The 22,500-nt window shown below is 44.8% G+C and overlaps 1 protein-coding gene across 1 annotated transcript in view; it reads left to right on the top strand.

Moving 5' to 3' along the window:
• kcnh3 (potassium voltage-gated channel, subfamily H (eag-related), member 3) overlaps positions 1-22,500 on the top strand; it is an 87,805-nt gene that overhangs the window by 58,754 nt on the left and 6,551 nt on the right. Inside the window, 10 exon segments of the mRNA XM_034574977.1 lie at positions 2,065-2,199; positions 5,196-5,335; positions 6,043-6,313; positions 7,897-8,054; positions 8,521-8,587; positions 8,590-8,721; positions 11,324-11,719; positions 13,864-14,063; positions 14,330-14,579; positions 19,977-20,191. Of these exon segments, the coding sequence (XP_034430868.1) occupies positions 2,065-2,199; positions 5,196-5,335; positions 6,043-6,313; positions 7,897-8,054; positions 8,521-8,587; positions 8,590-8,721; positions 11,324-11,719; positions 13,864-14,063; positions 14,330-14,579; positions 19,977-20,191 (1,964 nt within the window).

Here is a 22,500-nt window from a genome sequence, read left to right on the forward strand (position 1 = left end):
TCTCACTGACGCCTCGGGCTCAGTTTTTAAAATTGCATTTAGAGCAGACCCTCATATTCATATCAACAGGATTTACTGTACAACACAAGACATCTGGCTTCAGCTGCTCTTTTCATAACGAGGCCGATTAATACACAGGACAAACACACACTCTGAAAAGTACTGAATCAAGTCCTGAGAGTGGTTTGGTTATTAAAGTCAGTCAAATGCAATTGAACTGATTGTTACAAGTACTTTTTAAGCTAATATTATGATAAACTGTGTTGGTTTATAAAGTTTATTAAGTTTTATATGGGATATTAAGGAGAGCGTGTATCAAGAGTATTAAATTAAACATATTGTCTTAATTTAAATTTAGTCTTGTTAAGGAATAAGCTTCTTGTTGTTCTTCTCACATTCAGAAACGACTCAGAGGTGAATCAGGGAAAGTGAAAACGTGTGTGTTCCTGTTCAGAGTCTGTTCGGTTACTGGTGAAATTAAATATCCATATTACATGAATAACAATATGCTCCAATGAATGAATAATAATCAACAGGTTTCCCTCAGTTATTCATGTGGAGGCAGAACAGACGACGGTACTTTTAACTGTCTCTGTTTACCACCGGGTTCCAGTCAAAGGGACAAATCCAGCCTCAATATGAGCCGGGGTGTTTTTATTGAGCTAATCCTCCGCCCGCTTCTTGAAACGCATCGTGAACGTACATGATCCGCCGCCGGGCTCCAGTCCCAGGAAACTGTCGGCCGTGTACGAACCGCAGCTCATGGTGTCACGGGTCGGAGATTAAAGCTGAGTAACATGAAACCAGAGCAGCTTGTTTCAGTGGGATTTCACGTGTTTATGTAGCAGCCAGCAGGGGTCACTGGTTCTGATTCATCATCATATTTATGAGTCCCATGTTTTTCTTTGTACCGGCAGCAGAGAAAAGACCAAAATAAGACGGGATCAGTTCTGCTCACAAAGTTGAACACGTTTATTCATGTGTTTCACTGAGAGACTTGTCCCCTCATCACAGTGAACATGGACACGTGAGTCAGTCCCACACACACTGTCCTCACTGACACCAGTCAAATAAAGACACAGCTGGAAACACTCCCAGACAGACGTTTGAGTGATGTTAAAAACATCTGGACACATCTGCTCCAGAGAATCACCGACTTTGCAAACGTCTTGTTTAGGAATAGAAATAAATGATCTTTGGACAGAGTCACAGACGAGTCACAGACGATACTGAAAATACTGAGAGAGGAATAGTTAGTTTGGGATTTTTCCTGGCAGTAATAAAGATGGAGACAACGTCAGGTTCCACGTCAGGTTCCACGTCAGGTTCCACGTCAGGTTCCACGTCAGGTTCCACGTCAGGTTCTACGTCAGGTTCCACGTCAGGTTCCACGTCAGGTTCCACGTCAGGTTCTACGTCAGGTTCTACGTCAGGTTCTGCTCCTGTCGGCCAGAAACAAACATGAGAGGCTGCAGTGACACAGAAAACAGTCGAGAAGAACGTCCACTGTTTGTCCACATCTCTGATCCACAATGAAAAACCTTTGCTGGATGTTGTATTATTGGATGTTTGTATTATTGGATGTTTGGATGAACTTCTATGAAACGTGTACAGACTCAGATATTGAATCCTCATCCATCGAACACCGTTCTCCTCTGTCACCACGGTGACGTTCACATTTCTGGTTTTGAGTGAAATGTCCTAATGAGATGGATTCTCATGGAACTTGTCCCATCGTCAGAGTCGAGGTATCAGCTGCAGGCGGCTCGTTCACTTTCCTCTGTCACTGAAGGACAATCAACAGTTTCTAATTATGAGTTAATCAGTGGCACATTGTGTTAGTCTGTTAAAATCCATTAGGACGTAACACATCTCATCTAATTGATGATGTTTCCATCACTGGTCGTTGGTGAGAAATGAAACCAGTTGTCACCACGTTGTCAAAGCAGAGGATTGTGGGTATTTACAGTGGATTCATTCACTAGTGTCACTGTAGCAATAACATGCAGAGAACAGTGAAGCCAGAAGGACAGAGACCATGTTTGTCTGTGTGTGTCTCCGCAGGTTCACAGTTCTGGTGTCTCCTGGACATCGTGCCCATCAAGAATGAAAAGGGTGAAGTGGTTCTGTACCTCGTGTCCCACAAAGACATCTCCGACAAGAAGAAGGACCATGACCCAGCACACGGCCCCGACACCGGTGAGTTCAAAGACACCACGTCGTCCTGCTCACAGTTCTGCTGGTGGGAAGATGATCCAAACGTCTTCAGGCTTATTGAACTTATAAACTTTACTCACCTGAAAGTCCTGAACTCGCTTTCTGAGGTTTGTCCAAATGCCAAATCACCAAGTCACCACGGAGCCTCAGGGGAACTTCCAGAAACTTAAACCCTAAATCATATCAATGGATGTATTATAAATAACGTACCATATTTATTTGAGGGCCACTTTTTATCATCACCTATGATTAATATTGTTAGAACATAAAATCAAACAAACGCCATTAACACGTCTTTGTCACAGCTCGTTTCTGAAGAAGTCGAGAGCTGAATTCCAGATGCTCAGTTACAGAAGCTGGTGAGACTCAGGCTGTTGATATATTAACTAATAACTAAAATGTTAAAAGGAAAAAGATGAAATACTCTAAACTGAACAAAGGCACAATTTCCTCTAATACCTGCCGACCACAGTTTATTATGTATAATGGCAGCTGCTGTAGTTTCACATTCACAGATTCAAATAAAATCATCTTCTGTCTCATGACTCATCTTCGCTGGAGCGCTGGAACATGATTTTCATCAGTGAATAATTCCACGTATAAGGTTTTGTCTTCAGCTGTGAAGAGTCACAACAGCTTTCTTTGTTTCGGGCAAACGACGATTAGGCGTCTATTAATAATTTTAATAGCTCTTATCTTTTCCATCTTTCATCTCGCGTCTTCTCCCCAGTGTAAATCTCAGCCTGATTAAATAAATGCCTGTTTGAAAATTACATTGATATGAATGAGTGCCTCTAATAAAGTGCACGTGGCGACACATAAAGAGTCTGTCAGAGATAAACACACGTTTCATCATCCGCTGTGAAATGTGCAGATACTTGAGGGAAGATGTCTCTGTGAGTTAATTAGAGGCATTGAGGAATTCATTGATGCTGGAAATATGCAAATATGCAGATGTTGGCTCTCAGACTTCAGGACGTAAAAATACATCTTGTGAAACGTTCTCATCGCTACGATAAATGAAAACATCAGTTCAATCTCAGTTTAATCCAAAGAGCGACAGCTTCAGTTTCACAAAACAAGACGTTTGTGTTCAAGTGACAAAGTTCGTGACGTTAAAGCAAACAACCTTTTGGATTCATGAGCTCAGAGCGAATCGGCTCCGGGCGTCACAGTCGATTCTGAAAACTACTGAGACAAATTCACACTCGTTGTTTTTTTGCCTGTTGCCTGATATCATTTTAATAAAAATCTGACCAACAGAAACATATTTACCTCATGAATCTGTTGCTGTATTTCTCTTCTTTCTGCACAAATTATTGATTTGATTCTCCATCAACAATGTTTTGCCTGGAGTTGTTTTCACACTCCGGTGAGAACCGATTTTTAAATAACTGCCTCATGCGAAGCTGAAGGATCCGATTCCCACGTGTTACAGAAGGTTTGTGTTTCACTTCCTGTTGTTAAACCTCACGATCCGAACACAACACATCTCCCTCCAGGGGGCGAAGCGGAGTAATCAAGCCTCTTTAGATCAAGCAGGGTGTTTAAATCTTTAGTCTTTTTTAGATTTGCTGTCTGTGGGAGGTAGCACCTGCTGGAAATCACTTATCCAATTCCCCCCCCCCACTTGCCCCTCAGGTCTCTCATTGGGCTCGACTGTCTTATCGCTTCACTGTGGAAATGATTGAAGCCGCCTTTCATTCGCTGCGTTTCACAAACCGAACGAGTTATACATTTTACGTTACGTTGAGTTCTGTGCACGGCGGAGACGAACAATCAGTCAAGACGAGAGGGCGACGGACAAAGAGAGGGTTTCAGCCGCTTCTATTTTCCAAATCGTCGCTGTGACTTGACGATAACTGTTCATGTTCACATCTCAGCGAAGGAACCGTGAGGGGAAAATGAAAAGAGGGAAAAAGTGACAGGTAGAAAATGAGGGAAAGGAAAGACGGGTTCGACACAAACCAACTCATCCAGCTGTCGACCGGCTCCACGTCTCACTTCTGGCACTTCGCTCGTCGGGATGTGAGGTTTAGTTTGAAATGCAGAACAGGTTGGTGAGGTTGACTCGGAGTGAAGAGGCTGACGACTCGTTCAGGATCCAGCTCGGTGAAGATCCGACTGTTTAATTCTGCTCAAACAAAGGAACTGTCAAGATAAACAAGCCTTTTAGAATCAGACTGAGATTCACTGCAACTCACACGCGCTGGTTTTTTAAAACAGAGATTTTTAAAGTGCAGTTTTTAAACTCTTTAACTTGAGTTACTTCGCACATGCTCACTGTTGATTTGTGCAGTGAACGTGCACCAGAAACAACAACAACAACAACAAGGTTACATCCTGGTTGAGCACTCTGCTCTCCTCTGGTGTTTGACAGGTTAAATGTTGAAGTCATGTTTTACATCATGTGACTGACAGAGACAGAAACAGTCTGATGGGAAATGTAAAGTGGAAATGACGAGAAGAAGGAAGAAGATTTTCTGTCTGGTTCCACGACTTCTGGAATCTACCTTCTCTCTTTCTGAGCCTGCAGAGATTTCAGTTTGTGTCTCACCTGCAGTTGATGACTTAACTTAATTAATTAAGATAATTAATCTTCATTAAGGACAGGAGTGAGATGTCGCAGCAGTTGTGGCAGCGTAGATCCTTAGGAAACACAAAAGATCAGATCAATATCAACAAGATCAACGTGTGCACGTGAGGATATCACACGGAGAAACAGTCCGACGTGTTAACAAAGAGCTGACATGTCATCACGTGTGTTTCTCACTGAGACACATGATGGTCAGACTTGGTTTTAATGATGTGGAACAAGTTACATGTCGTGTTTTCTCGACCGTCAGCGCTCACCTGTCAGAGTCTCCAGGTCGAGAGAAGCTGCTGTTTGATGAGGAGACCGACTCTGGTTTCTAACCCCTGTGATGTTGTAGTTTGAATCGTGTCTCAGCTCAGTTTCCTTCCCCCCCCCCCCACAGACGAGGAGACGGGGCTGGAGGTGCACCAGGTGACTCGCCCTCAAGGCTTCAACAGCAACCGGCGCCGCAGCCGAGCCGTGCTCTACCACCTGTCAGGACACCTGCAGAAACAAGACAAGAGCAAACTGAAGATCAACAACGTGAGTCTCTGCATGTTCCTCTTCTTTAATGAGCGGCTCGTTGTGTTTCTCTTCACGTTCCGTTTTAACAGAAGCTTTTTTTACAGGATAAGTTACGACTGATGAGGACATTAAATATCTTCTGTCCCCTTCTTTAAAAACATGTCTTTCAGTGAAAACAGGTGAAAACTGACAGATGATGAGTTTTCTGCTGTTTATTTGTTTCACTCAGATAAAATCCTGGAATAAATCATCAAGGTCGTAATGTTCAGCGTTGATTCAAGGTCACGGCCGTTCTGAAGTGTCGGATCATTTTTGTGATGATGTTAAATTACAGTGTTTGAGTTATAGTGTCGACGCTCACTGATATAAACAGTGTGAAAATAGTGAAATGTAACAACAAGAAACATTATTATGCTCATTAAAGGATTTATTGCACAACCGATGTATTCGACTGCATTAACTCTGAGCTACGTGCAAACAGGAACCTAATTATCCATTTTCCCAGATTGACTCATTAAATCTATGTCTTAAAAACATTTCCCCAAATCGTTCTCTATCTGCTTCTGCTGCCATTTCATTAAAACTGTGCAATATAAAGAAGTTAAAATGTGTGAGACCCAGTTTCCATGGCTGCTTCATTAAATTAAATGAAAAAAATGAATAGCCAGTGAATAGTTTTTTATTATGTCGATTTTATTCACCCTGTAATTTCCTCCCTGTCGTAGAACATGTTCGGGGACAAACCTCCGATCCCAGAGTACAAAGTAGCAGCCATTCAGAAGTCCCGCTTCATCCTCCTCCACTACGGGACCTTCAAGGCCGGCTGGGATTGGTTGATTCTGCTGGCGACCTTCTACGTGGCCGTCACCGTGCCCTACAACGTGTGCTTCACGGTGGTGGGGGGGCGGGACGACGGCGGCAGCAGCGGCAGCAGCAGCTTCCCCCGAACCCCGCCCAGCGTCAGCGACATCCTCGTGGAGATCCTGTTTATTTTAGGTGAGAGTTTACTGTGTCCACACGCACCAACATCCTTCTACAGCTGAACCCAAAGGTCCCATCATGAGGTTCACACATGAACAACAGATGTGTACAGAACATCTGGAGCGCTCAGGTGAGGGGGGGTTTCTGTCGAGGGCACACCGACACCGGCCTTTATCACCAAGAACTCTCTTCACATCGTCGTTGGTGTCTTTTACGTGTGTGGCTCCACTTTTTCATCCTGATATTTGTTTTCTTTTTGTGTTTTTCATTTGTGCATCTGTCCCGTTTTAGAAACTTCACCAGCACTCGTCTTCTCCAGAGTTTCTCCAAGTGGCCTGGCAGGAGAACTCTGGAGAAAGTCCAGAGTCTCTCACTCAGACATTAGTTCTCACTCAGGAGAAAGTCAGGAGATCGTTCAGTCCAGTTCAGGTCTGAAAGCAGCTTTAAAATCACTAGATCCTGATTTTAGACTCTTCACCAAATTGCACAAACTCATAAATGTCTCCTAAACATGTCTGAATATTGTATCCAGATCTTTAACTAATCTCTCAACGAAATCACAATGTTAAACAAAGTGATTTGGATTCGCACCAAACATTTAATCAGTTCTTTCCGACCCTTCTCCAAGTTCGTGTTTTTCCATCATGTAGTTTTTTTTAATCTTTCCTACGATCAAACAAGCAAACGGTGAAAACACGAGGTTTTAAAATCCTCTCGTGGTTAAACCCACGTTCAAGCTGCTGTTACCTTCTGTTTGATGAGTTTCCCTTTTTCCAACGTCAGTAATTAACACGACTTAGTGACTGAGACGTTCGTCCGTTTGCTCCTCGTCCACCTTCCCTGACGGAAACTCAATAAAGAGCCTTTATCTGAGCGGCTCATCGCTCGTAAGGAAAGTCCGGCTGAAGTTTTTAATGACGGTGAACAGATTTGAGTCATTTGAGCTCAACAGGTCTCTTTGTTCCCGTCTGTAGGAAACTAGGATGAGCGCTCGTCACTGGACAATTTCCCTTAATGGAAAACAGTGAACACGAGCTCGCCATCAATAAACCTCTGCAATGAAATTATATGAGCCACACGCAGTCAAAAGGCCGACTCCCGTCAGTCGATATTTCATTTGTGAGAAGTAAACAGGCCGGTGGGTTCATCAATACCTTCGATAGTGGATTTAAACCTGGTGTCAGGTCCGATTCTTCATTCATTTCTGTTGATACGCTGCTTTTAATGAATTAATTACAACCTTAAGACTTTTAGTAAGACCTGGAAAATGTAGTTTTTACATAATCCTGCTGACAAACAAACAAACCAACAGACAAGTTCGAAAAGCAGGAGAAAAGGGAGTAAAGCAGCTCAGAGATGTGTTGGGACCATTAAACATGTGAGACATTTACTTATTTCATTTGTTGACGTCTCAAATCAAGCCTGAGTGTCCATGTGCATATTCTGAGACTGTAACTGTCCCGGTGTAAAGTGACTGGTTCAGAATCCATTGTGTCCGTGTTCTTCGTCGCCGTGTGATGATCATGTGACACTAATCACTTCCTGTCGTGGTGCTAACTCCTGCTGTCGCCCCCTGCTGTTGTTGTCGTCCTCTGCAGACATTGTGCTGAACTTTCGAACCACTTTTGTGAGCACGTCGGGTCAGGTAGTGTATGACGCCCGCTCCATCTGCGTTCACTACGTCACCACCTGGCTCTTTGTCGATCTCATTGCCGCCCTGCCCTTTGACCTGCTGTATGCTTTCAACGTCAGCGTGGTGAGTCTCCTCTGTGTGTGTGTGTGTGTGTGTGTGTGCACATCTGTTTGCATTATCACAGACAAACAACGTGTGACAGATTGAAGAGTTTGTGACCAATCAAGCTACTGAATTCACCTCATATCCTCGTTTCTTCCGAGAAGAGAGAAACACACTCTGCTCCACACCAACAGGCCAGTGAGCCCAACTCCCAGGAAGAGAAACAAATGTTTAATATCGCTGACTCTCGTGTGGATTCATTACATCAACTGTTGCTCCTCAGACAAACAAATGACGCTCAGCTAATCTGATGTTAGTGCACATGCTGCTGCAGGTCTTTGCATTTCTCAGGATCCTCTGCAAAAGAATCACTGGTTTTTAAATTCTAGTTCGGAGCCACGTTTCAAAGATGACGTGTTCAATGCTGCGTGTGTGTGTGTGTGTGTGTGTGACCAGATGTGTTGTGTCCTACATCCTGTCCGTGCAGTACTTCGGGGTCCACCTGCTGAAGACGGTGCGGCTGCTGCGGCTGCTGCGGCTGCTGCAGAAGCTGGAGCGTACTCCCAGTACAGCGCCGTGGTCCTGACGCTGCTCATGTCCATGTTCGCCCTGCTCGCTCACTGGATGGCCTGCGTCTGGTACTTCATCGGCCGCAAGGAGATCGAGAGTCCGGGCTCCTGGGATATCGGTCAGTAAGAACCTTTCTTCAACCAGACACAGTGTTAGCAGTACTTTTACTACAGCTGCTGAAGTAACTGTACTTGTGTACTACACAACTGTACTCAGGCTGTGTACCTTTCCTTTTAATATCCTTTTAAGTGCTTTTCGTTTCTTATACTTTTAGACAATCCAAAACTTTATAGAAGCGACGTGTCGTTGTTTCACTGGTGATTTCATAAGGGAACAGACTGAAGTGTTGTTGTTGTCGTATTTTAAAATCCTGTACCCAGGTTATTTATTGCAGAAGAAGCATCGTGGTCCATTTCCTCTGGGAGGAGAGCTTTCATCCTGCTCACATGTTGAGATTCACTGTTACTTCCATGTGTTCCTCTTTGTTTACTCTCACTCACTGAGTCATCCTCCCTCCGTCTCCCTCATCGATCCGTCCAGAGCTGCCCATCGTTGTCCTTTCAGCAAACCACATAACGACAGGAGTCAATTCATGTCCCTCAATTTAACATTTAGAGAGATGAGAGGAATCCAGGGGACGACGAGACAGTCTGACCTTAACTGACCTTAACAGCTGTGATTAACAACACAGCTCTGATATCGGCATCTCCATACGTTTAGCTGCTCCGTCCGTCACTTGGCTCGTACTCGGGAGAGATTCAGTGGAAACTTGGTCCTCGTTACTGCCCCTGATGGAGCTGTGGTTGTTATACGAGCCACAGTGGACAGAAGAGGACAGAAGAAGAGGACAGAGACGTGGATATAACATGTATGTTGTTGTACAGACTGCAGGTTTCCACATGAAGCCTTTGACCCTTAGAGGCCTTCAGCCTTTAGAAGGTGTTACAGGAGCCGGCTGCAGAGCCAAAACAAATATACAGTCCACATCTTCAATTTTTAATATCCAGATTTTTGAAAACTAACACAAGGGCAAACAGTACACAAAAATATCTCACACCCCTCAGAGCAGAAAAGCATCTGAACGGTTTAAAGTAAAACTGAAACTTCAGGAGAAAGATTCAAAAAATGGGTCGACTCTAAAACACTCACAGAAGCTGAAGTTATTTTATGTAAGATGAAGTAAACTATGTTCATGTTTAATCTGTAGTGGATTTGTGTTATGGGAAAATGTGAATTAAACTCCAACACAAACTGGTTTTGTTGGTAAATCCTGGTGTGAGGTCCAACTGATGATCAGGACCATGGAGAGCTCCTACGAATTCAGCTCTGCTCCACTGAGACATCAGCACCTCGGACAGAGAAAATAATAATATGTCTTTAGTTATATATCTTTATTTATGAAGCTCTTCTAAATAAAATACACACAAGTAAGATTTAAACATAAGAATAAAAGAAAGAATAAAAACACTAACATTTAAAAAGACGCAGGATGAGCTGCACAGAACCTCAACATACATTCAAATCTCTTTTTGTGTGTGCAGGTGAATTCCAGAGAATAGCTTCTTTAGAAAATGTATTGTCATTGTAGGTAAAAAATTAGATTTATTATAAAATATTCTGGGGAAAAAACTCAAGATGTCCAAGTTGAAAGTGTCCCCCCCCCTCAGTGACTCCCTCCACGTCCCCGCATGTATTTCATGTTGTGTGTTGTGAAGTCGGCTCCACATTTCCTGTGGGTGACGGAGGTTAAGTTGTGCTAATGACAAAGTAATTAGGAAACTACTCAGGTGTTAAATCCTCTAATGTTGTTGGTTTAGCTGCTGGAGTGGGACTCTGCTCGCAGCTACTCTGTCACTTCTGCTTATTTATGCTGCCAGGCTGGTCTGCACTGAGAACACACAGACACAACACAGACAGACACACAGACACACACACACACACCCAAGGTCAGAGCTGGAGTGTTTGATGCCAGAGATCAATGAGCGGATGCATCCATATTGTATTATTCATACTCCCCAGTCTTGCCGTCTTTCTTTTCCTGACTCTGCCTCCGGTGGCTCTTCTGGGCTTCACTTCTCCACTCGTCTACTCACAAACACTGTTTCTCATTTCATCCTTCATCCCTCACTTCCTCCTCTCCACCCTGCCTCCTTATGTCCTCCCTCCTTGTTTTCCTTCCTCCCTTCCTCTAGAGCTGAGCTGCTGTCTTGGTACTTGTACGATTAACTTGAATCCTCCGTCTCTTCGGTGCAGCTCAGTGAGATCAAGTCATCGGACGTTTGTTAAAGAAAATGTGGACTTTTATTTTATCTCTTAATCTGGATTCAAGGACTCGTTTACACTTTTAGAGTCGAGGTTTCTCAGGCTGAGGGAACATCAGGAATCTTTGTTTAAGATGAGAATGATCCAGGGAAATTATTATCTGGTTTGTTAAACTGACAATATGGATCAGCAGAATGAGTAAAGTCTCAAAACTCGGATCTTAGTACCTCCAAAACTTTTATTCTTCGGATATAATAAAATCTATAGCTGCTGAAGAAATGAAGAGGAGTAAAACTCTGGATATTTCACCAGGAGGTGAACGGAGCAGAACATATTCAGCTGTAAATGGTCTCCAGGAGAAGTTCTGTGCCCAGGTGATAACATGCCTCAGTGCAGGGGAAATAAAAAAAGGATTTTCTGTATTAATGTCTTCCACTTTTTATCTCTCTCTCCCTCAGGTTGGCTCCACGAGCTGGCCAAGCGTCTGGGTACCCCTTACTTCCTGTCCCCGCTGACGGCGCTGGTCCCCTCTTCAGTCGGCAGCCTCCCGGCCAACAGCAGCAACAGCAGCGGCAGCAGCAGCCACTGGAGCGTGTTGGGGTCGGAGGTCGGGGGCCCGGCCTCCTGGAACTCGAGCCAGTATTACGGAAACGTGTCGGGGGGCGAGGCCGTGTCGGGGACGGCCGCCGGCGCTGCGGATCTCCCGCTGCTGGGCGGCGGCCCGTCGATGCGAAGCAGCTACGTGACGTCACTGTACTTCGCTCTGAGCAGTTTGACCAGCGTGGGGTTCGGAAACGTCTCGGCCAACACGGACTCGGAGAAGATCTTCTCCATCTGCACGATGCTCATAGGAGGTGACACAAATCTGCCTCTTTGTTTATATTCATCCACTTTGTATCAACCTGAGTCGTCTGCTCTCTGCCTGAAGTGTCCTCTCTTCATCTGGTGCATCAACACAGCTGAGCTCTTTTCCTTCTGTCGCCTTCTTTAAAATCCATCCTTTTCATATTTGGGACAAACAATAGATGCAAACACACACATTCACGATCTCATTAGTCTCAGAGGCTCACGAACATGTTGGGCTTTCATCGGTTTAGTTTTTATCAGGTTATGTAAAACTTTGGACTCAAATCAAAAAGCAAGTGCTTAGTTTCTGGCTCATAAAATAATATATTTCTTGTTTGCATGATGATACAAACATGTCGGCTGGGGGCTGATTTTCAAAACAACAGAACCATTTCTCAGATTCTCCTTATTATTTGTATTATATATAGTTCTTATGATATTAACTCCTGCAGTGAAGTAAACGATGTGTTAATGAGGAGTCATGTTTGCAGGAGGCACAACAGGGAAATCTTAGTCCTTTCCATTATTGTTATTAATTCTTTTATGTGATATTTTCTCCCAGGAACCAGGTTTCCGAGCCGTGATATAAAATGTGGCTGTTCTCTCCTTCTTAGTTATTAATTGCACAGTAAAAGGTTTTTAAAGCTGTGTCCCTGTGCTCAGTGTTTCTGAAAACAACACCAGTGTAAATTCTTTCCTGTTTCCTGTAAAGTTGTTGCTTCCTCGTTCGTATCGGTTTCTTCTGAAGCAAAGTGATAAATGAAGAAACGTAAAGTGGAGGAACTGTGAAAGTTGTTTGCTGAGAAAAATGTTGAGATTTAAGATCAGCTCGGGTGAACATTAAGTGGACTGTTAATACACACACACGCACACACACACGCACACGCACACACACACACACACACACGCACACGCACACAAAGACAATGACAACAAACATCAGGCTTCATCAACATTGTCCACATCAGAAAAAGATTCAGCCACATAGTTTCTCTCAGTAAAATCCAAACTCCTCATGTTGTCATGTTTCCACCTCCGTCTTCAGGCAAAAAACTAAATCTCAGGAGAGTTCGAATTCGACTCCTCGTTGAGGGAGACGTGTGAAATGTTGTGTACCATAATTCAAAATGTATATAAATAACCTATTGGACCTTTTTTGGTTATAAAGAACTTTAATTACACATTTCATGGACTGTCGCAGTTTCCCCATAACATTATGTTATTCTAGATGATCGACGCCCACATTTTAAAACACAGGATCCAGGTTTAGGATTTATCTGAAATGTGTACTAATACTCTGTAAGTTGTGTTTCTGTTACTGGTTCAGTCTCACGTACACGAGCTGTGAATACTTTATTTGTATTGAATTGAAGTGAGCGAGTCAGAGAGGAAAGAGAGCAGCTTCAGTTCTTTCTCTGAGCTCAGGTCTGTTTCCTGCTGTTCTGCCCTTCAGCTGCACCTGAAAGACATTCAGACATTTTCACACCAGAGGTTTTTAGTGTTGTATTTCTCAGAATGTGCGGCGGGTCACTGTGCCTGCAGGACAAAGTCATTAGTCTGTGTGTCAGCGGACTGTGGACGTGTCCTGAGGTCTGGACGCTGTTTCAGCAGCTTCTCTGTTCCGGCATGAATCAGAGTCAGTGACTGAATCTGCTGTGAAATCCACTCAGGGCAGAAAATCATAAAACAAACACTTCTGCTTCTCGCTGGGTCGATGCTGCTTCTCTGTGTTTACACTCACACCAAGCAAGTGACTGGTGAAGTATTTAGAAAGTATTAATACTACACAGTTCTCACACTGGAGCTGTTTTTGACTTTTAAATAACGGTCTTGTTGATTTTAAGTGTTTTTTCCACTTGAAATAAAGGTTTTATTTAACACAGGATTCTTGTTATTTACCACAGTGAGTAACTGATCTGTTGTGGAGCTTTAATCCACCTCAGCCGCTGCTTTCCACTGGTTTCAGAGCAGCTAAGTCGTTTTAAGCCCTTTGCCTTTTAACTTCTTGGGTCTTATGAAGACGTCATGTGAAGCTTCCTGCTGTGCAGGTGCATTGTGGGATTTTCACTCTCGATAGAAACCAATCAGATCACTCTGTCATTAACTATGATTCATATTAACAGAGTGAATAAACCTTCCTTCTGTCTTCCAGCACTGATGCATGCTGTGGTGTTTGGTAACGTGACGGCCATCATCCAGAGGATGTACTCTCGCCGCTCGCTCTACCACACGCGCACCAAGGACCTGAAGGACTTCATCAGGGTCCATCGACTGCCCAAAGCCCTTGAGCAGCGCATGCTGGAGTGTTTCCAGACCACGTGGTCGGTCAACAACGGGATAGACGTCAATGAGGTGAGGGAAGAGAAGCATTCATGTTAAAGGGTTGTTTCAAAATGTGAAAACATCTTTACCCCTCATGGAGCTTCAGTTTCATATGATCAGATTCTGAGAGTTCTGCTCCAACACCAACAAAGTGGAGGTGAATCGTTGGTCGTGCTTCTTGTTGATTCAGCAGAAAGAGACAAAGTAGAAGAAGAGAGTCCAGAGACCTTTCTGGTTTTGATTGTTCTAGTTAAGTAGAAACTAGTTCCCAGTGAAAACTCTTTGTCGCTCCTCAGCTGCTGAAGGACTTCCCCGACGAGCTGCGGGCCGACATCGCCATGCACCTGAACAAGGAGCTGCTGCAGCTGCCGCTGTTCGAGTCGGCCAGCCGAGGCTGCCTGCGCTCGCTGTCCCTCATCATCAAGACGTCCTTCTGCGCTCCGGGCGAGTTCCTCATCCGACAGGGAGACGCCCTGCAGGCCATCTACTTCGTCTGCTCGGGCTCCATGGAGGTCCTGAAGGACAACACGGTGCTGGCCATCCTGGGTGAGTCCGAGGAGCAGCAGGTCCACAGAGGAGTCAACTGAATAACCATGTTGGTCCGTGTAAAAACAGGGAGAATTAGCATTTTCTATTTATTATTCTATTTATTCATCTATTTATAATATAATAGCTTCAATATTCAGGTTATTTTCCCATTTGTTTTGCCCAAATTACCAAAAAAAAGACTAAATCATTCCCTGAGTCTATTTTCTAATTATTGAAGAAACTGGATTAAACAAATGTTTAATGAAAAATCTTCAGCTGAATATGAAGTGTGAGATTTGATTTGTTCCGGTGAACTAATGAGACTAAGACACAACAAGGGCGGTTTGTTATTTGAAGGAAATGATGAATTTGTGACACAGACGTGGAAGAAGAGTTCACATTCGAGCTGCAGCAGAGAATCACCTGTCAGCCTCAGTGAGACGATCCTGATCCGCAGGACTCTAGCTGCATCGTTACAGAAGGAGGGAATCAGACGAGGGGGGGGGGGAGAAATGTGTCTGTTTGATAATAACTGCTGCTAATGAAGTATGGACCTTTTAAAGAGAGAGATCATCTCTCAGCTCAGTGATCACTGTGCAGATAATTCCACAGTGGTGGGTTTGATTTCATCCAATCAGACCTGAAGTGAGGTTTGAGTGGAAATTAGCTTGATGAGATGAAGAGGAGGAAGAGGAGGAAGAGGAGGAGGACACGTGTGTGTGTATCAATCAGACAACGAGGACGGCCGGGCTCAAGGAGCGTTGATAAAAGAGCTGCTGTGCTGCTTTAAAGAGTACACACACGCACGCACACACACACACACACACACACACACACACACACACACACAAACATTGTCATATATATAAATAAAATCATTGATGGTGCAATTCCAATTTTGTGTTCAGCGAGGAAAATATCAGTGAGCTGGATGGAGCCAAACACAGAAATGTGTGCGTGCATATATAAATGGTGTGGTGTGTGTGTGGTGTGTGTGCGTGTGTGTGTGTGTGTGTGTGGTGTGTGTGTGTGTGTGTGGTGTATTTTCTCAGGGAATAATTCATGGATCCTGAATCAATATAAAAGATCTAGTGAATTGAAATGAGGTCTCTTAAGGTGCTAACCCTGTTGGGCCTTGATGGAGGGATGATCTCTATCACTCTCTTCTTTCAGTTTGGTGGAGTTTCAGTACAACTTGGTCCAGAGGCTGATTTATTCAGTTTCCATCTTATTAATCCACATTGTGGTGAAGCACCAGCGTGTCGTTCACTTCTATGTGGCAACGTTTACACCATGAAGCCTCCAACTGTCCACGAAGACGTGTTGGACCACAGAAATGTCGTCTTCCTCTCATTCTGCTGGTGAAGAGGCTGGTGATTGTTGTTGAGTGTGGTTGATGGTACTTCGTGGCTCGTGTGTGTGTGTGTGTGTGTGTGTGTGTGTGTGTGTGTGTGTGTGTGTGTGTGTGTGTGTGTGTGTGTGTGTGTGTGTGTGTGTGTGTGTGTGTGTGTGTGTGTGTACGTTGAGACGGTGCGATCGTGTCCGTGCTCACTTCGTCTCTGGGGACGTGAAGGCGGAGCGGAGTTGAAGTCTAATATTAGACCGACTTTCAGACAGTGTGGGAGTAAAGAGCCGGAGAGTCTTGATCCACTCGGCTGCTTTTACACAGAAGAATCACAACCTTCACATCACGTGTGATTTCTGTTCCTTTTACAGCTCAAACACTTCATGTAATACTTCACACTCTCTTTATTCTTTCTTACACGTGCACCAGGGATGATCCAGAGGAGGAAACTGAACAGTTCAACAAGTGGAACATCGTTTATCTGCGTCATGTGACGGCTGCTTCACAGATGTGTACAGATGTGTTCTGATGGATGGTTTGTTGGCGATTACATGAAAGTTAAGCGACGTTAGATGAGTAAGACGCGGTTGTTACATTCTGAGTAATGACCTCTGCTGTGGAACTTCTGATTTCACCTCTGTTGGTTTGTGTGTTAACACAGAACTTGGTGGAAAGACTCATTTAAACTTTGGTGCTGATAAAACATTTTTCAACATTTTCACATTTTTCCCAGAGAATAATTCATGAATCTTGATGAAACAATCATATTCAGGGAGATGATGAGTGTTTGTGGTTTGGTGGAACCTGATTGGATTGTTGGTTGTGAGCTGTACTCAGTCCCAGTGCAGTTTGTTAGGTCGTCAGCAGGATCAACCTAAAGTACGACACTTAGTGAAAGGACGGAAGTGTCAAGAAAAGATCATTTTCACTGATTTCCCAGGAAATAATTCATGGATCTTGATGAAACTAATCAGACATATTTAGGAGACTTCGGCCTGATTGAATCTCAGGGAACTGATGTGTCTCGACAGAGGTTTGAACTCTACTGGGAGCTGCTGGATTTCTCTCCGTGTACCTAATAAACTGGCCTCTCAGTAGAAACTGACTGTTCTGACATTGACAGATGTTCGCTGAGTTTTTAATAAAGATCTGACTCTGCTGAACTCAGAGTTCTGTGTAAATGTTCGAGGCTGAACTCGAACCCTCCTGATGATCGGCCCCTGGTTCTGAAGAGCCGGTCGAGTCAACGTCAGCCTGGTTACGTCAGAAGTTCACTCCTGAGTCACTTCACTTTTGTTATTTGTCTAAACACGACATCAATTTCAGTAAGAAAAAACATTTAACCTTTGGTGGTGAGCGTTGTCATTCAAATGCAAATTGGAAATTGAGTAGTCGGACAAATCGCTGCACCTGTGACAACAGCTTTTCTGTCGCAGGACGAAATCTAATTTCCTCTGGATGTGCTTCAGAGCCTTTTCAACAACTAATCCTCCACGAGCGGGTCGAGCTCCTCTGAGGTGTGTTGGTGGGAATGGATAATAGACGGCGTGATAGAGGGTGGGGGGGGAGGATTCCTCTGCTTTGTGTGACAAGAACAGATGAACCCGTCTCAAAAGTCACTTTCTGCAAAGGTCACGTATTGTATTAATGGTTTTGTGCTTGTGCACCTGTATCAATGTGTGTGTGTGTGTGTGTGTGTGTGGACGGAACGCGGTGCTGTGCTGGTATCAATAATAAATATATTGTACATTATTAAAGCAGTTTGATTATTAATGCTGAAGTGCGGATGGAGCCTGCAGCGCTCAGGAAGCTCCGCCCCTCGTGGCCTTTACCCTGCAGCTCCTCCATGTTGGATTTAACCACAGGATATGAGAACATGTCTGTATTTGTGATAATCACAGTAATGTGACAACAGATTGTACAAAGGGAATATTCTGCTTTTTTTTTACTTTGAAATCTTAAAGTAGTTTATTTCACTTTGTACCTGGCGAGTTAAATACTTAGTCTTGCAGAAGTAGAATCGTACCGAGATCCATTTTACAAAGTGACTATGATTTTTGCAGAATTACTTCTATTGTTGAATAACTGTCAATATCTGTCAATATCTGTCATCAATATGTCATTTATTTTAAGGTGCTGCAAATTCATATATTAAAATTTTGTCTTGTTTACTGGTTTCCACTCAGAGAGACTCAGACTAAAGATGGACGACATGACGGCTCCCTGAAAGTCAGGCCACGTCATTGTGGTTGCCCCCTGGTGGCTGGCTGCAGTATCTGTCTCCTCCATGTTAGCAGAGAGAACATGGGCCAAAGATGGTTTCTGTCATTTTAGGTCGTTGGTGTCACACTGATGTACGTTCAAGAATACCAAGTGTTCAACAAATGAGAACCTAGAAAGCAGCAAGTTTGGGGCTGTTGAAACCTTTTGTGTTTCTTTTTTTAGAATGAACTTTCAGGAGCGAGTGAAAACAGTGAAACAAATGTTGTATAAAAGTTTCAGACCACGATTGAAACCAAGTTTAAACTTCTGGGACTAGAAGATTGTTTGACTCTGTGTTCAGAGTCACATCGTCCTGAAGGAACTGAGAGGCTCAGATTTTACACTTGAAAAGTTCAAGGACAGATGACATTGATTAAACAAGCTGCTTTCAGGAGCTTTTGTTCTCGTCTTCGTCGTCTTGACACACACACACACACACACACACACACACACACACACACACACACACACACACACACACACACACACACAGTCACACACACACACACTCGACAGATACACACTCCTAAATGTCACTTCCAAGTGCTCATCTCCTGCTCAGTTAAACATTTCTCTGTGATTCCGAGGGAAGCGTCGCTCTCAGCTCCGGTGTCGTCTCTGACGTGGCGTGGAGAAAAGGGAGGAGTGGAAATTCAAGTGATGTGAGGAGCCAGACTAAGAAGAAGAACATATGGGGGGGGGGGGTGAAGAAATGAAGTGTGGTGCAGCGACAGCAGGATGTGGAGGTGGTTGGGTTCAGAGTGGGGGGGGGGGGGGTAGAGGTCCCTCACACAGCTTCTTCTCCCAGACTCTCACCCTGCCTCTCCTCTTTCTCACCCCTCCCATCCATTTCTCCTCAATCAGCCGATGCCAATCTGCAGCCTCCCCCCCACCCCCCACCCTCTCTCTCTCTCTCTCTCTCTCTCTCTCTCTCTCTCTCTCTCTCTCTCTCCTCAGCTCCTCATCCTCACCTTCCTCTCCCTTGTATTTTCCATCTTCACATCCTCCACACTCCCATCACCCATCTTAGGTCCCTGCTCGTCTCGCCCTCGCCCTTCCTCCCTCCATCTTGCTCTGTTCCCTTTTGGCGTGTTTTTCTCCTCCAACACCTCCTCCTCCCTCCGCCTCCGTCTGCCTTTTCTCTTCCTCTCCGCTCTGTCTCAGCCCTGAACAGTCTTTGTATGACTCTCTCTCTTTTTACCGAGCTCTGCATGGGGCTGCGTCTGTCAAAAGCCTCTTAAACTAAGTCTGATACACTGTGGTACGTTTCTCTTCTGTGTTTCCATCGCTCTGCGTCAGCGGTGACGAAAAATCTGCTCAGATGTTACACAGTGTCGAGTTGAAGTGAAACTTAAATAACACTTCGATAAAAAACTCTCCTCGTCAGGGTCTTTAAAACTAATCCACTCAAATGTGATTATCTCCGAACAATTAGTGGACGGTGGCCATGATTTGTGCTGAAAAATAATCATCTGCACTGATTCTGCTGAGGGAGAGAGAGAAAACAGGAATTCAGGAAAAACAAGCAACTCATTAACTCTGACATTCAGACAAATTATATATTAGTGCCTCTGTTCAGTGGCTGCTTTGTGCAGGTTTGTGTGTGTTTCTCAAGATGAGTTCTACATTAAACTCTCTCTCCTCCTCCTGCTGCTGCTGAAATGACTTTGCAGGTTCAAACCTTTCATCGTCTGCAGCTCAGACAGTTTGTTTCCTTACTTTAAATACAGCTCGTGAAAATACTCTCACTGGAAACGATGGTTTTTGAGATATAAACGACGTGTTTGTGTGTCTGTGTGTGTCTCCAGGTAAAGGAGATCTGATTGGCTCGGACTCCCTCACCAAGGAGCAGGTGATCAAGACCAACGCCAACGTCAAGGCGCTGACGTACTGCGACCTGCAGTACATCAGCCTGAAGGGCCTGCGCGAGGTCCTGAGGCTCTACCCCGAGTACGCCCAGAAGTTCATCAGCGAGATACAACACGACCTCACGTACAACCTGCGAGACGGACACGGGGCCGACGTGAGTTTGTGGGATCACTCAAATTCACAATTCATATATTTAGAATTGAAACTAAAATGCCCCAAATTCCACTAAAGTTCAATCAAGCTGCACCGAGGTGTGTTATTATGAACATATTGTGTAATTTTGCGTACAAACAAACATAAAGGGTGAGAACACAGGCTCCTCGGGTGCAGTAATTCATTTGGAACAGACGACACTGCCCCCTTGTGACCACTAGACAGTTTGCCGGTGGTTCACGAGTTTGTTGTAATTGGAAGTTTGTGTCCTAGCAACTGAAGCAGAACTTTAAAGGCAGAAGAAACAAACTGTCCTGACGACGAGAAGAGAAAATGAGTCTGTTGTCAGAGGAGAAATCTCGACGGCTCAGTAAACGGTCAAAGGACAGTCTGCAGGAATAAAGACTGTCTGTACATTGTGTATTTACAACTGCACACAGACACAGTCTTCTTCACACAACACCAGATCACACACACTCCTCTATGTGCAGCCTTGGAAAGATCGATCGTCGATAACGTGCAGCCTGAGGAGACGCTCGCATTAAGGAGACTCTCGTGCATGACCTCGCTGACACCACTCTAAGATGCACTCACACAGATCTGTGCACGCGTCGCGATTTCTCAAGCCTCGAGACTTGAAGTGCTTTTCCTGAACCAAGCACACAAACACGAACCCTGCACTTTTATCTGGTGCAGCAGCAGCAGTGGGAGAAAAACACCGGGACCAGAATAGCTCAGTGCTGCTGTTTGAAGCTGCCCTATAATGCTAAAAATAGAGCACGGGGGGAAGCACGGGCTCTCCCTGACTGGCTGCGTCCCCTGCAGCTGCTGCTAAGATTGGATCCTGCTCGATATAAATAGCCCAGTCAGGGAGGAGGAGGAGGAGGAGGAGGAGGAGGTGAGACGAAGGGGAGGGGGGAACCTCGGCTATCTCACTTTCGTATCTGCTCTTCCTCACATACCTCCTCTCGCACTGCAGTGGTGTTTGTTTCTGCAGGGAACAGCACGTTTACTGCAGAGTGTGTGCTCATGTCAGTGTGTGTGTCTGCAGCAGTGTGTGGAGGACGCACAATCCCCGGTGCACAACCTGCTGCCCGGGTCTGGATTGCACATGTCCGCCCTGGTTGTGTATGCAGAGCCCTTCTGGTACCAGCAGCTCCGGAGTGTGTGTGTGAATATGTGTGTGAGACTCCAGCGCTGTAGTAAACAAACACTTGAGCCTCAAGAGGATGAATGATGGTGTTCATAACAACGAGAGCAGAGACGTGTTGGCAGGTGTGAGCTTCATCAAATATACAAGAAACGAGGAAGGAGCTGAGCGACGGGTCAGAGTCTCGCTGCTGATTCACAGGCTGCACACTGACCATCATGACCCTGGAGCTTCGGCCGAAACAACAAAACAAGGCAACGTGCAACAGCAACCAGTTGACTGGGTGCACGGGGGGGGGGGGGGTGCACTGGAGAAACCAGGGGATGTTGCATCCTGCTTTGTATCCCGTGCTCACGCTGGCCTTTCAGTCTCTGCAGCAGAAACATGACAGGAGAAAAACATACAACCTGCACGTACTGTACAAACACACACTCATGCACAGACACACACACACTCATGCACAGACACACGTACACACACATGCAAACACTCATACTGCTGCACCATCAATAAGAGAAGAAGCACTTTGTTCATTCTTGTTCTTGCAGACGCACACACATCGTACACACATCCTCACACTGAACATGTGCACATACAGCTCAGTCTCTCACACACACACACACACACATGATGTGAGGTGAATGCAGACTTCACTACACCCACACGCCCCCCCCCACCACCACGCACACAGACACGTGCACACCGACACGCGGCAAGCACACACTTATCACACCCCCGCATCACAGAGTGTTCCTTGGCTTCCTCCGGCGCTGGGAGCTAAGATTAGAACAAGAGGGCTAAAAATACATTACGGTGGCACAGAAGGGGGGGGGGGGAGGGGGGGAGGAGGAGAAAAAGGCAGAATGCTGAGCAGGCAGGGAGGGAGAGGAGAAGAGGAAGACTTGATTAAAGGGAGAGAGCAGAGGGGCGTCGGCTTGTCTGCATGAAGAGATATGAAATGTTGTCATCTCTCACTGATCATTTATTATATTTCTATTATAAATAGAATATTACAATATATATCACAGTGACAGGCTGTTGTTTTTAAAGCAAGTCTATGAACGTCTCATTTGTGTGTGTGTGTGTGTGTTTGTGTTTGTGTGTGTGTGTTTGTGTGTGTGTGTGTTTGTGTTTGTGTGTGTGTGTTTGTGTGTGTGTGT

Source organism: Hippoglossus hippoglossus, chromosome 21 (genome assembly GCF_009819705.1).
Source record: "Hippoglossus hippoglossus isolate fHipHip1 chromosome 21, fHipHip1.pri, whole genome shotgun sequence".
Taxonomy (NCBI): Eukaryota; Metazoa; Chordata; class Actinopteri; order Pleuronectiformes; family Pleuronectidae; genus Hippoglossus; species Hippoglossus hippoglossus.